The sequence below is a fragment of the Lissotriton helveticus genome, chromosome 5_1, assembly GCF_964261635.1.
Source record: "Lissotriton helveticus chromosome 5_1, aLisHel1.1, whole genome shotgun sequence".
Lineage (NCBI taxonomy): Eukaryota > Metazoa > Chordata > Amphibia > Caudata > Salamandridae > Lissotriton > Lissotriton helveticus.
The window spans coordinates 275,172,418-275,187,789 of record NC_136065.1 but is presented as its reverse complement, the minus strand read 5'-3'; the positions used below and the strand labels follow the sequence as shown (position 1 = coordinate 275,187,789).

Below are 15,372 nucleotides of genomic sequence, written 5' to 3'. Positions count from 1 at the left end.
AATGTTTGTAAAAACATTTTTAAGAGCAGGGATTGGTCCCACAGACCACTGCCTACTCTTAAAAAATGAAAAGAAAACTTTAAATTTTTCTTTTTGAAATGCATCCTATTGTCCTTTAAAAAAACTGTCTGCTTCTCAAAAAACCCTTGCTTTATTGAAAAGTAATCAGACATGGTGGTCTGCTGACCCCAGCAGGCCACCATCCCTGTGATTTTTGCGATTCCCAATGGGTCATAAACCGAAACCTACCTCATGAATATTACATTGGCTCATTAACTCCAACCAGCAGCCTTCATCGAATACGTGGTACAGCAGATTACTCGCATGAGCCGTTCAATGAAAACACCGGTGGAAACCAAGTCAACTAATTGCTGATTCTTTTGGTGGCTCTCCTTCCGGTGAAATCTTGTCACCAGTGAAAAGATCCGCCGGAGACTGATCATGTGGGTAAGAGATTTATTTCAGCATGAGTGAAGCGGAACCCAACTATCACTCTCTCGGTTGGCGTCTTTTCCTGGTAACATTCTTGCGCATGAGAGCACCACTCATGGCATTCTAAGGCCCGAGAATACCACAGGAGCCAATAGTAAACTATGTGAGATGAGGTGCAGAACGAGTAGGCATACAGATAATTGATTAATGATTACACCCATGTCATCTCGCTTCCCGCAGAATCACATGTTGTATATGAAGGATATGAGGGGGCGCCTGCCATTGTTACAACAGGAACAAGAAAAGATTAGTGAGGCATCAGGCTTGGTCAACAGGGCCAGGTTTTGCCTATTCCCACCAAATTAAATGGGTGCTTGTAATATAGATCTGACTGCTACAAGACTTGTAGCTAGAAAGACAACTGTTCACGTTCTTAGGGGAGAGAATAGAATTTACATGGATCTGAATGATGTAACACTCTGGAATCTGGCCCATGCACTGACTACGACCAGGTCACCAGTAGTATTTGGTGTAAGTTACCGGTCTGAGTGAAAGGAAGGTGCACTCTTTCCAAAATGGCGCAAGCGCCGAGTGCTGTATTTTTTGCAAACATTCTGCTAAAACTCAAGAGGCCTCTTTTTAGGAGTTGTCCAGGATGAGGACAGAGCTGATATGGACAGTGGAAATGAGAAAGCTGTACTTGTCTGTCGATGAGGGACGTTTGGGAGTTAGGCCCCTGCTTTGGGTGATACTACCTGGCAGTGCGGCTGCAGTGCTTAATTTGACCCACTGGTTTCCGGTGTTCAGCGCCAGCACTTAATTACTTATGACATCCGACACATGGTGGCGTTGTTCGTCTAATTTTGTGAAACAGAACAATAGTTGTTCAATAATTCAATACATATTAAAAATGACAAATACGTGCCAACCAAAGCTATAGGAATGGTTTGGACGACCGGCATTAGTAATTGTAAATAGATATTAAAAGCCCAAATTGTCACATTTGTAGGAGTGTGATGGTTAGTAAGGCTTGAAACTTTATTGTTTGATTAATAAAAACATTACAATGGTAAACATGCATCAATAATAATAAAAACGAGTATCGATATTGCTAAAATATTTACACATGGTGCAAGAGACACATGTTTTATCTCTGTACTGTGTTTTAGATTACAAAAAATATATATATATATTTTTTCTTTTTTAAGAATCTTCCCAGAAGCGTCCAATTAGTCCGTTTGTATCATCACAATGAATTGAAAAATAAAGTTCATCTATAAATAATTAAAAAGGACCTAAAAATATATGTTTGTTGATATAATAAAATATTAAATTCATCTAGACAATACAACTTCATAGGGGACAATTAAAAAACGGTTAGGAGCCGTGGTTGGCCCTTCTGGTTTAACGTCTTTTAAGGCCACAGAACAAGACCCTGGACGTTAGGAGTTGGTGATTAATACCACTGGCAGTGATGGTTTGAATGTTCCTGGGGCGCACAAGAGGGCGGGAAGTGATCCGTGTAAAGAAGGCCATGGTCAACTGCTGTTTAGTGGAGCAGAGTACTTAATCCTCCCTTTTATGGTTGACCATTGTTTGCTTGCTGGCTCTCTCTGATTATAAATCTTCTTGCTACTCTTGTCATAAACTTAGTGAACGGGATGTTGAGCAGTGAATTGTCCGGGTTCATTGATGCAAGGATAGCTTGACGGCATGTGCAAATGCCAAGTTTATTCCATTCGCTCTTTAACAAGATCTTTCGGTCGCCGAGTGACAGAGACATGCCACATGCTCCATTTTTTCCTTGCTACTCCCACACCCCCTGCACATTATATTGGTGTTTATGCGTTGCCAGCTCGGCAAAATGGTATAAGAATGGCCATTTGCCCATTCTGAGGGCCATGAACCTTTTTTTCCACAGCACAGAGAAAGTACATGACAAGTATTGGGCCATAATCCCTGGCTTGAACCATAATACAATTGTCCAGGCGTGCTTACGTTGGGCCAGTTGGGATGTATCCAAATGGAAGGACCACAGGCGGACATTCCTTTTGATGTGAATTTTGAGTGCCTGCTGCGGTGGATTCAAGTTCCAGATTTTTTCTGAATTCATGAGTTTTAAAGAGTCTTGTAAATAACGCCAGTATGATCTACCAAGTTGACCGGCTGAAATTTCTTGCCACAGGAGGGCCTCCAGGCTTCCTTTTCTGGAGGTGCGGAACTTCTTACACAGCCTGATGAATGCTCTGGCCCCTACTGCTTGATGGTCTTGGAGGCCAAACTCGAGATGTATTTGAGCAGGGGATGAAGATTTCCGAAGGCTCAACACTTGTTTGAATATTCTTGTTGTTATAATATTCACAAGGCTGTTGTCCTTCCCTTGCATGATCTCCTGGCTGTAGGTGATGGTTAGTACTTTGTTGGCACTGCCATTAGCATCGCTAGCAGTGGCAATGGAGGCAATGAGTGGTGCAAGCTGCAGTGGTCTCCTGACAAGTGGCCATTTTTTTACAAATTAAGCACTGTACGGCTGCATTACTTGCCAGAGTGATTTGACCCTGGAACTTCCCCAGAGTAAGCTTATGTGTGAAAAGAGATACCTCCGACAGATGCCATGAAGCACATCTTAAATATCCATGTCTGCATACGACCAAATTCAATTCTCATGCAGGCTGCAAAATAAAATTGGAACTGAAACACGATAAAGAGAGAGCAGCAGGGATCCCCTACATTCGTCATTTACCACTGTAGGCATTACACAGATTCAAAGAGAAAGCTGTAGCAGGGAAATCTACATGGTCTAGAGCTGATACAACTTCACTTGGCATGTTGTATGACTCTGGAACCCTTATGGCATTTGAGCAGGTGAAAGTTGCAAACAGTGTCCCCTTGGGGCAGGTTCTTGTACGGGGAGCACTGTGCAAAGCAATAAAGCAGACCAGCAGCAATGAGGATGCGGAACCGGAAGTGGATGTCATGACACAGATTCTGTCACATGGGGACAAGACGCGTCATTTAAGGGCCACAGAGGGTGCACAAAGAAAGAGTTTACATGCCCTAAGAGCTAAGCGGAATAGGGCATTAGGAGAGGTTCTAATGGGCGCTGAATGGGCACACGCACTTCAATTCATATGCATGATTTCCAAACATGCTTAGCTAAAACGTCTGCTGTTCAGTTATGCAAACGCTTGACCTCATTATAATTACAGGTTACGTTTCTGAACACTTTACATACTTGTCCTGGATGTAATTAGGGGGATGCCACCTTCAGCCAAATGGTGTGGTTCAGCGTCATAATCAGATATTGGGTGACTGAGATTGCACAGCAAATCACTGATTGGACTGGCAAGCGTAACATAGATGATAACCTCAAGGTGTGTCCGTTAGGGCTTATGTCACGACTGAGAGTGGACAAGTTCAACACCGAGTTTATAGACCTGGCACTTATCCTGGTGAAGAGGTCAGTTTTAATGAATTAGAGATACCCACTGCCGCCAAACCATAGCAGATGGAGACATGACCCCCTCCTCTCCCACCCTTTAATTGGATCCCAGTAGTGTCCTGAGTGGGTGTCAGGAGTCAAAGACAGCACAGCTGGACCCCTATCCTGGAAGCAAGTCTCAATAGGGGAAACAGAAACACTCTGCCTGGTCACTTCAGAAGCTGGTCAATAGGTTAGAGGTCAGAAGGGAGCTTCAAAAGCTGGCCAAGGGAGAAGTATTCTTCTCTTAAGGTCCATTAATCAGAAAAAAAGGAATACAGACAAGGTGAAAATAAGTGTATAATGATATGAATAGAAAAAGCCATTCTGTCTTTGCTATATATGCAGAAAAGAATATGTGCTGTCAATAATACCATGTGTTATGTATTGCACTGAATTGTAATTCAATTTATATAGTGCTTAAAACCATGACAAGTAGTTGCAGTGCTTTATGGTGGGTTATATGCTACCCTGTAGCCCAAAGTGTGTGGTTAATCCAGTGCTTATTCATTATTGCTGTAGATTTGGTGCATATGTGGTTACTCTTGTGCTCTGAGGAAACTAAAGATATTCCTCCATTTTTTTAGAGCTGAGGTATTACATGAATATGAGTTATATGTAATTATTAGGATGAGTTAATGTAAGTGGAGATTAAATATTGTGAAATAGCAAAGAGTGGATACACAGAATGAGAAATTGTCATTTATGGAAGTGGAAAGTGTAAGGAGGTTAGATGGGTTCTGGTGTAGCAGGAAAGGTTACTCCGAAGGAATGTTTATGCTTTGTAAGGAGGAGTATGGTTATTTTACTGAGATTTAAAAGACAGGAAGGCGGCAGGCATGTGCAAGGAAAGGGTATACTCGGAGGCACTAAGGTATGTAGAGGATGGAGTGTAACAAGAGTGTCATTCAAATACGAAGGCAAAAGGAGAGAATAACCCCCAGCTATAAATCAGGTTATTCTCAAGCCCTTTGTTGTCATTTGACATTTTGAAGTAGGGTGGCACCTGAGGAAGTAGAAAGAGTTGAAAGAAAGGATGAATGTTGATCACCTGTAGGCAAGTGATATACGCTGTTTCATCTTACGCACTAACACTGTGCGTTCTTTTCAATGTAGATAGTTAACATCACTGAATCTGTCATAGTTTGTATATTATGTTGTATTAGTATTTTAAAGTATTTATCGAACTACAAACATGTCCTAATAAAGTGCCCTTTATGCTATGGACAAGTTTGAGGTATAGTGGTTACTGAACGAAGCCATTCAGGTGGTTACATTTTCTCAGTAGCTGGGCTCTGTCTCTGCTGGGGAGGGCGTCTTGCTGAGGAGTTTCTCCCCTCTGGAGATGTGTCCTCTTTCTGTAAAGGTCTTGCTTGGGGTTGGCAACTGGGGTGGGGAGGGGTTCTGAGTGTGTACAGTAAGCACGATCAACTCAGCTGCGAGACTCATTACAGGCTCCAAGAGAAACGCCCACATTTCCCCAGACCTGAGAGCTCTCAACTGGCTACCATTTGAAGCCAGAATTCATTTAAAAATCGCTTGTATGACACATAAGGCTGTCTACCACAACACCCCACAATACCTAGCGCAGAAACTGGTGCTCTCAGCGGGCAGCAGAGCTTCCAGGAGTGCCAAGACTCTTCTCCTACAACCTCAACGATTTGCCAAGAAAAAAACCTATAACCGGTCCTTCTCCGGTATGGCTCCAAGGATATGGAACGCTCTGCCCAGTGAAACTAGAATGAACCCTTCCTCTGCTTCCTTCAAAAGAGAAGTAAAAGCTATCCTCATGGCTCAATCCACGTGAACTCTTTGTTCTATTCGCTGTACTTTATTACTTGCTTTTCCTCGCTTATATTCGTCCTTCGGTTATATCTTTGCCATTTTGCACTAGCATCGCACCCGCCTTGTCTTGTTCTAGATGTATCTAGTATTTAATTATTGCGTGACTCTTTATATCGTAATATATTCTGTATATATTTCTCATGTAAAGCACTCTGATACTCGCAAGAGTCTGGTTCGCGCTATATAAACCTTCAAAATAAATAAATAAATAAACAAGTCGTGTGTACTGCTGACGGTAGGCATATTGCATGGGGTAGGGCAGTGGGGGTCTTCCTCGTTAGGGAGAGTTTTTGTATGGGCAGTAGTGAGGTAGAAAGCGGTCCCTGAGGGTGTACTCTGCTGCAGATGCTGCTCTGCACATCAGGCACGCACCGCACGTCCATATCCACATCTGGAACAGGGGACAAGTGGGGAGGGAGGGGGAAATCCAGCCTCTCTCGCGAGAGCAGACGGAGGGGGCGGGGCTTGTGCGTGGCACACTGAAGAGGAAGACCCTCCACCGCAGTGGCAGGCACGAAGGCAGCAGAGCTCCTACAGGTGGACGGCAGCCGGCTCGGGACCCCTGCTACCCGGTGTTTCCAGCCCGAGGAGTCCCATCGAGAAGGCCCCTTACAATCAACCTCTGTCTACAGCCGCAATTCGAAGCCCCCCGTCCCATGGCGCTCCTGCCGCTGCTGCTCCCGGTCCTGGCGTTGCTGCAGCTGGGGGCCTGCGGGGCCGACAGTCCGAGTAAGAGGCAGTGGGGTTGGGTGAGGTGACGCGGGTCAGGGTGGGCATGCTTCGACGCGGCGCATAACTTGTTTGCAATAACTCAAGCACTTTTATAGCGCGGCTCTCTGGAGTGGATAGCTTCAAGGCGCTTCCTTAATGGGAATTCGAGGGTGCGCAGAAAAGATGAGCTGAAAGTTGTTGCCTGTTAGTGCGCGGTTGTTGGCTTTGGCTTGGATGAGCAGTGCGGATGGGCTCCCAGCCGTGGACTCGGACTCCACGGCGCCTGCGACGTTGAAATTATTGCAGCTTCAACGCGCTCATTCCACTGGACTGGATGGATACAGTGTCATTCGCTTGAAGGCTCCTTTACCCCTGTGCACAGGGATGAGAGGCATGCAGGGCTGCAGGAGTTAGTGATGTCAGCGTTCGTGGTATGTCGGGCAGACTAGGAATGCAGGGTAGTGGGAAGGTGGGCATGTTTAATATGCATTTCTGATTTGGCTGGCGGTATGCAGGATTAGGGGCATTACATATGATGCACGGGGCAGTGATGCAGAACACCTGAGTCTGTGCTGATGAGGGTGGGAAACATGATCATAAGTGGAGGGTATGCAGGGCTGGGAGGGAATGCACACTGCACAGTGGGCATACTGGGTGGTGGATGCTTGTGGTGATGTACTTTAGAGAGAGTGAAAACTCTGGATAGAGGCTAGGGATGTTGAAGTGAGGACTGAGGATAGGACAAATGCTCTTGTAAACAGCAGACGACCGATATCAGCGATTAACTCTCTTGAAAGCGAATGTTTTATGCCTTCTCCAGTTAAAATTTATAGCCGAACACTATAACTTCTACCACACCTGTTGGAGGTCTTGTGACGTCAGAAGAGAGTGCACTTTTCTCCGACCTGTGAGTTAAGACCTCAGTGGGGTCTGCAGACAGGTGTGGTGGTGGGATCCCTGTCCCCTTACGGAGTCGGATCATTCCATTTTAGGCTGTAACTAACTTGTAAATCTGCAGAATTTGGGACTCGACACAAACTTTAATTACAAAAGGAACATTTGAGTTTGTCAATGAAAAGGTTGACACACCATCATAGGTGGAACAAATGCATTTTTATAATTTTTTGGGACTTTGGAAATGCAATCCATGGCACAGAGCATGTCATGCAGTAGAAATGGCCACCATTTGTATGCAATAGGATGTTGGGGGCGGTTGCTCAAATTTCCTGTGGGGCATAGGGTTAGATCTAATGTAGACCCTAGATCTGTGGCAACTCACTTTTGTGAAAGGGGCAAAACACCTTAACATTGAAGTAGGACTAGATTTAAGCCAGTTGCAGTATTTGTGCTGGTAGAGATGAGTTCCTGTTGGTTACTCCTCAGCCAGCATCCCTGCAAAGTATAGTCTTCTTTGAATTTGCACTGCAGACTAGAGGAGATATTAACCCAGAGTGGGCTGCCATGACTAATAGCCCTATGCTGCAGAGCCGGCAACCAGCTTCCAGTCTGATGTGGGATGAAAAGTGGTTTCTTGTTGAGGGACATCATCTGGAAATTATATGATTCTTTGGCATCCCGAATCTCATGGGATAGGAGCTGTTTGGAGGTGGACCCTGGTGAATGTGTTCATGGTGTGGCCCCTTTACTTTGGGTTCACTCACTTTTGGGCACTTAACGTTTAATCTCTTGGATTGTTTTCTGCATATCTTTAGTTTTGGAGTCACTGCTTTGCCACCATCTTGTGTAGATTTCTGTTTTGCTAACCTACTCTTACTTACTCGCATTACTTCACCTACTGAGTGCTCTGAGATGATAGAATGTTGTTTTAGTACTTCCATATAATATGACGCCCCCAAACTCCAGTGCACAGCCCAGTGAGTGGGTGATTTCAGTTCCAATTACAGCAGTTCTGTCCAGGCCCCATTCCATTCCAGCTTTCTCCCATGCACGCCTAGAGATCTTGGGAGCATTCGTCTGTGGGTAAGGTGAGATCTTCACTGTATGTCATCACAGGGATTGATTCAGTCCTAGTCTTTAAGCTCACAAATCATTGCTGTTTTGAGTTAGTCTAATTAACTCAACAGAAGTAAAGTACGACCACAACACATAGAAGGTTTTAGGTTGGCACATTACAGCGCAGGACTGGAAACAGCGTCTGTGATGACATGGAGTGAAATGGCTAGCTTCTCGGAGACTGGCTTTCATGGTTTGTTTTTTTCTGGAATAATTGGATTGCATCAGGTGGATATGTAGGATTCCCCTGAGATCTGGGTGTTATGCTAGTGCGGATATGATGGTCCTTGCAGCCATCCTTACAGTGCTTTTGAAAGTTTTGGTGAGGAGAAGAGGCATTGCATTGGCTCTGCTCTTTACTGCTGGATGTGTCTGGATGAATTCAGCATTACAGAATGACCCGAGGACCAGAGCTGGCCTACACCTTTACAGGATAACCACGGTTACAGTAGGAGCAGGGTGGTTCTATTTACATCTACAATTCTGAGGTCTTCGGCCCAGGGATGGGACTCCTGGCTCTCCCCTGGGGACCGGACTCTTGGCTCGCTTCCTGCCAGAGGCAGTTCTCTTGGGTCGCCCCTGGACTGGGACTAGTTATCGTCCCTCTCTGTCACAGCACTAATTCCGCACCAGTCTAACACCCCTGGGGCAGAACTAATTGCAGTCCCTGTAAGAGCGAGTTTTAAGAGGAAGAGCTGAGAGAAAAGTGATGTTTTCTAATTTTCTTTTTGCTGCAGAGAATTTGCTGGTTCTGACAGTTGCCACGAAGGAGACGGAAGGATTCAGACGGTTTCAGAGGTCAGCAAAGGTGTTCAACTATGATGTCCAGGTAATGGGGGTCATCTACCTGGGGTCTGACTCTTTCCAGCCCGTTCTGTGAGTGGAAACTCCTCAGAAGTCTGTCTTTAGTGGATGCATCTGGCGGGCTGATGGGGATGTTCAGGCAGGGCCTCCTGCTTCATTTAAAGTCCTAGTTGTGTCGCGTGGCCCTCTTCTTGTACCTCAGTTGTGCTGACCGTGTAGGATACTGAGTAGCTGCAGGTACTCTTCACTCATAGGGTCCTTTTCTGTTTCTTTGCATTTGTGTCAGTGCAGGAAGTCCAGTGGCTGAATGTATAAGATGACCCAAGTGTGCAGTGCCCAAGGTTGTCCTTCCTTCCTTTCCGTTCCTCACAGTCCCACTGTCTCCCCTGACAGCGGGACTCGGTGTTTGTTTATGTGAACGCATCAATGCTCGTCTCTCTCTCCTAGTATGGATGTCTCCATGTCTCTTTCAGGGTGCAGGTCTAGTCAATGTCCCAGTGCATGTGGTCAGTGTGAATGTTCACGTGCACCAGTGCATCCGTATTCACTGTTTCCCTGCCAGTGTGCACCTGGCTCTTGTGCTTGCGAGTGTCTGTCCGTCCTTGTGTCAGTCTTTCTGGTCCCAAGATAATGGTTTTCCTGTCTGTTTGTTCCCTGACCTAAATTGTGCTTTTCTCACATTGGCATCTATTCACTATAATTTTAAGGATATCAGAACTGACATTCAACACCTCTTGACCCCAATACGGCGCTGTTTGCTATCTGTTCTTTGTGCTGCATGTTTGATCTCCAAGACCAGCAGGTACCCGTGGGTACTCCTAGTAGACGTTCATTCTGTCGCGGATGTGTTTTCCACTGACCCACTTCTGTAAGGCTACTTGGCACAAAGGCAAGTTTCTGATCTCACTGTCTCCATTGTTCCAGAGTGCTTGTTGTTATTCCCCAGTCCCATGTGGGTGTAGCATAAGTTAAGCTGGCATTGATCAGAATACTCTTTTCTTTGTCTTATTGTAAGATACTCTCTTCCTGGTCTTGCTGCCAGATGCTCGCTTCCTGGTCATGTAGGATGCTCACCTATTGGTCGTAATGTAAGTGGCTCGCTTCATGGTCTAGTGTAAAATACTCTCCTCTTGATCTCGGTGTGCTCTGCTCCTGGCCTCAGTGTAGGATGTTTGCTTCTTGGTCTCGGTGTAAGATGCTCACTTCCTGGTGACAGTTTGAGTCTCTCTTCCTGGGCTCAGTGTATGATGCTCTCTTTCTGGTCTCACTGCTGGATGCATACGTCCTGGTCTTGGTGCAAAATGCTCCCTTCCTGGTCTCAGTGTGAAACGTTCTAGCATGCTCCAGTGTAGGATGCTCCCTTCCTGTTCTCAGTGTGAGATGCTCTCTATCTGGTATCCCTACCGGATGCATACGTCCTGGTCCAGTGTAGGATTCCCCCTTCCTAGTCTCAGTGTGAGATACCCCCTTCCTGGTTCAATGTAGGATGCTCTCTTCCTGGTCTCAATGTGAGATACCCCGTTCCTGATCGAGTGTAGGATGCTCCCTTCCTGGTCTCAGTGTGAGATGCTCCCTTCCTGGCCTCAGTGTGAGATGTTCTCTTCCTGGTCCAGTGTAGGATGCTCCCTTCCTGGCCTCAGTGTGAAATGCTCTAAACTTGGTCTCAATGTGAGATGCCCCTTCCTGGTCGCAGTGTGTGATGCTCTCTTCATTCTTTCAATGTAGGATGCTCTCTTCCTGGTCTCAAAGTAGAACACTCTCTTCTTGTGTCCGTGTAGGATGCGCTCTTCCTGGTCTCAGTGTGAGATGCTCTCTATCTGGTCTGACTGCAGGATGAATACATCCTGGTCCAGTGTAGGATGCTTCCTTCCTGGTCTTAGTGTAGGATGCTGTGTATCTGGTCTCACCATTGGGTCCATATTTTGTGGATTTGGTGTAGGATGCTCCCTTCCTGGTCTCAGTGTAAAGTGCTCTCTATCTGGTCTCACCGTTGGATGATTTTATGTTCTCAGTGTGAGACGTTTTCTTCCTGGTCCAATGTAGGATGTTCTCTTCCTGGTCTCAGTGTAGGATACTCTCTATCTGGTATCACTGCCGGATGCGCTCTTCCTGGTCTAGTGTAGGATGCTCCCTTCCTGGTCTCAGTGTAAAGTGCTCTCTATCTGGTCTCACCGTTGGATGATTTTATGTTCTCATTGTGAGACGTTTTCTTCCTGGTCCAATGTAGGATGTTCTCTTCCTGGTCCAGTGTAGGATGCTCTCTATCTGGTATCACTGCCGAAATGCGCTCTTCCTGGTCCAGTGTAGGATACTCTCTTCCTGGTCTCAGTGTGAGCTGCTCTGTTCTCGATGTGAGCTGTCCCTTCCTGGCCTCAATGTAGAACACTCTCTTCTTGATCTCCGTGTAGGATGTTTCTTTCTGGTCCTAGTGTGGCTGCCCCAGTTTTTTCTCTTACTTCACCTGCAGGTCCTGGGTCTGGGAGAGGAGTGGCACGGAGATGACGAGTCGACAGCAGCAGGAGGGGGGCAAAAAGTCCGGCTGCTGAAATCTGCTCTGGAGCCCCTGCCAGACAAGGAGAATGTAATAGTTCTTTTCACGGAGAGGTAACTGCTGCTTGTGCTCTGTGTGGCTAGTTTACAGCAGAAAGGCAAGGCTTGTCTATCCTTGTAGCAAAGCACGCCTCTTGGCCATTACACTCTGCTGAAAGTTTTCCTGTTTCTAGCTCCACTGCTCATTTTTTCCCTCAGTGTTTGTACTTGACTATTACGTCTGTCTACGTATGGTATTTATCTCTTATCCATGAATGTCTGTCTTCCCTCTTATTCTACCGCCACCTTTCCCTACATCCCTCTGTTTCTCCCTCTCTTCTCTCATGTGTCTTTTTTCTTGCTCTGTGTTCTTGGGTGCATCTTCTTTCCTTCACTCATTCTTCCTCTGTCCGGCATCCTTCAAGAGCGTGTGCTTTCCTCAGTGCTCTTTTTCCATGTGTAGTCTTTCTCGCATACTCCCTCAGTCCCATTGAGTCTTTTCCTTCTCATCTTCTTGTAGCTATGACGTCATATTTGCTTCTGGCCCAGCAGAACTCCTTAAGAAGTTCAAGCAGGCCAAGTGTCGGGTGTTGTTCTCAGCAGAGACGCTGGTCTATCCTGACCGCAAACTGGACGCCAAGTACCCGCAAGTTGTGACTGGCAAGCGATACCTGGGGTCAGGAGGTGAGGCCGGAGGCTTTATATTACATTTGAAGTTCACTTTAACCTCTTTCTGCCCTCTTGCCTTTCTTTTGTCTCTCTATACTGCCTAAATGTATTTCCTTTCTGACCTAACCAGCCATTCTGCTTTCTCCTGCCCCCCTCCAACCTGCTTGATTCTCGCCTGTTTCCACAGCAACCGATCTTCCCCATCTCTTCTGTATCCCTCATTCCTTGCTGTTCTTCTCTTGGCATTCCTCATTCCTTGCTGTTTCTCTCTTGGTATTCCTCATTCCTTGCTGTACCTCTTTGTATTCCTCATTCCTTGCTGTACCTCTTTGTATTCCGCGTCCCTTGCTGTTTTTCTCTTCTGTATTCCTCGTTCCTTGCTGTTCCTCTCTTTGTATTCCTCATTCCTTGCTGTTCCTCTCTTGGTATTCCTCATTCCTTGCTGTACCTCTTTGTATTCCTCATTCCTCGCTGTACCTCTCTTTTGTATTCTTCATTCCTTGCCGTTCATCTCTTTGTATTCCTCATGCCTCGCTGTACCTCTCTTCTGTATTCCTCATTCCTTGCTGTTCCTCTTTGTATTTCTCGTTCCTTGCTGTTTCTCTGTTCTGTATTCCTCGTTCCTTGCTGTTCCTCTCTTTGTATTCATCGTTCCTTGCTGTTCCTCTCTTTGTATTCCTCATTCCTTTATGTTCCTCTCTTCTGTATTCCTCGTTCCTTGCTGTACCTCTTTGTATTCCTCATTCCTCGCTGTACCTCTCTTAGTATTCTTCATTCCTTGCTGTTCCTCTCTTAGTATTCCTCATTCCTCGCTGTACCCCTCTTTGTATTCCTCATTCCTTGCTGTTCCTCTCTTCTGTATTCCTCATTCCTTGCTGTACCTGTCTTCTGTATTCTTCATTCCTTGCTGTTCATCTCTTTGTATTCCTCATTCCTCGCTGTTCCTCTCTTCTGTATTCCTTGTTCCTTGCTGTACCTCTCTTTGTATTCCTCATTCCTTGCTGTTCTTCTCTTTGTATTCCTCATTCCTCGCTGTACCGCTCTTCTGTATTCTTCATTCCTTGCTGTTCCTCTCTTTGTATTCCTCATTCCTCGCTGTACCTCTCTTTGTATTCCTCATTCCTCGCTGTTCCTCTCTTCTGTATTCCTCATTCCTTGCTGTACCTCTCTTCTGTATTCTTCATTCCTTGCTGTTCATCTCTTTGTATTCCTCATTCCTTGCTGTACCTCTCTTTGTATTCCTCATTCCTTGCTGTTCATCTCTTTGTATTCCTCATTCCTTGCTGTTCATCTCTTTGTATTCCTCATTCCTTGCTGTACCTCTCTTCTGTATTCCTCATTCCTCGCTGTACCTCTTTGTATTCCTCATTCCTCGCTGTTCCTCTCTTCTGTATTCCTCATTCCTTGCTGTTCCTCTCCTCTGTATTCTTCATTCCTTGCTGTTCATCTCTTTGTATTCCTCGTTCCTTGCTGTTCCTCTCCTCTGTATTCTTCGTTCCGTGCTGTACCTCTCTTTGTATTCCCCGTTCCTTGCTGTACCTCTCTTTGTATTCCTCGTTCCTTGCTGTACCTCTCTTTGTATTCCTCATTCTTTGCTGTTCCTCTCTTTGTAATCCTCATTCCTTGCTGTTCCTCTCCTCTGTATTCTTCATTCCTTGCTGTTCATCTCTTTGTATTCCTCGTTCCTTGCTGTTCCTCTCCTCTGTATTCTTCGTTCCGTGCTGTACCTCTCTTTGTATTCCTCGTTCCTTGCTGTACCTCTCTTTGTATTCCTCATTCTTTGCTGTTCCTCTCTTTGTAATCCTCGTTCCTTGCTGTTCCTCTCCTCTGTATTCCCCGTTCCTTGCTGTACCTCTCTCTGTATTCCTCGTTCCTTGCTGTTCCTCTCTTAGTATTCCTCATTCCTTGCTGTACCTCTCTTTGTATTCCTCATTCTTTGCTGTTCCTCTCTTTGTAATCCTCGTTCCTTGCTGTTCCTCTCCTCTGTATTCCCCGTTCCTTGCTGTACCTCTCTCTGTATTCCTCGTTCCTTGCTGTTCCTCTCTTAGTATTCCTCATTCCTTGCTGTACCTCTCTTTGTATTCCTCATTCCTTGCTGTACCTCTCTTTGTATTCCTCATTCTTTGCTGTTCCTGTTCCTCTCTTTGTATTCCTCATTCCTTGCTGTTGCTTTTTTTGTTGAACTCCTTCTGCATTCACTCTCTTCTCACTGACTTGTGCTGCCCATGTCTGATCCTCACCCCTCCTCTCTTCTAGCACATGCATTTCTCTCTCCTGGCTTTTTTCATTTTTGTCTATTCTTTACATCCAAACCTTTTCGCTTGATTGCCCCCGCTGTGTGTGTTTCCTGCTCCATCTTCCCTCTCTTTGTTTCACCTCACCCATTTCACCTCTAGTCTGCCAGGTGCCTGTCTTCTTGCCCTGCAGTGATCCGATTGCTCCATTGGGTCTCTTCTTCCTGCCCCTCGTTTCTGCTCACTCTCAAGCCCTGCTCCCTTGTAGTTGTTGGTGATAGTGCCTTTTACTGCCCTCCATGAGTAAACCTCGTTTGTGTCCCCAGGATTCATGGGCTACGCAGACCACCTTTGGAAGCTCGTGGCTGACTGGGATGGACGTGACCACGACAGCGACCAGCTGTTTTACTCCAAGGCCTTCCTGGATCCGGAAAAGCGGGTATGACAGCTAGAGAGGCTTATTCACACAGTAGAGCGCATAGGGACATTGGTCTCCAGGAAGCTAAACACGGGCAGTGCTCAGTGCATGATGGGAGGGCTGTGCCTGGCCAGGAAGGGGCTTCCGGCTATTAAAAAGATGCATTTAGATAGAATGGACAGCAGTGAGTGAAGTATGTTTGTTAGAAATGGGGGTCTCTAGTTGGCAGAGGTTGG

General features: G+C 45.9%; 1 protein-coding gene across 2 annotated transcripts in view; it reads left to right on the top strand.

Annotated features, from left to right (window-relative positions):
- The first annotated feature begins 6,215 nt into the window (after positions 1–6,215).
- PLOD1 (procollagen-lysine,2-oxoglutarate 5-dioxygenase 1) overlaps positions 6,216–15,372 on the top strand; it is a 157,648-nt gene continuing 148,491 nt past the window's right edge. Inside the window, exons 1-5 of one of the 2 annotated variants that reach the window (XM_078642200.1) lie at positions 6,216–6,487; positions 9,220–9,311; positions 11,754–11,890; positions 12,336–12,499; positions 15,045–15,157. In XM_078642200.1, coding sequence (XP_078498326.1) covers positions 6,415–6,487; positions 9,220–9,311; positions 11,754–11,890; positions 12,336–12,499; positions 15,045–15,157 — 579 coding nt within the window. In that variant the 5' untranslated portion in view covers positions 6,216–6,414. The remainder of the gene's footprint in view (positions 6,488–9,219; positions 9,312–11,753; positions 11,891–12,335; positions 12,500–15,044; positions 15,158–15,372) is intronic. The other variant, XM_078642201.1, reaches the window with a different exon arrangement.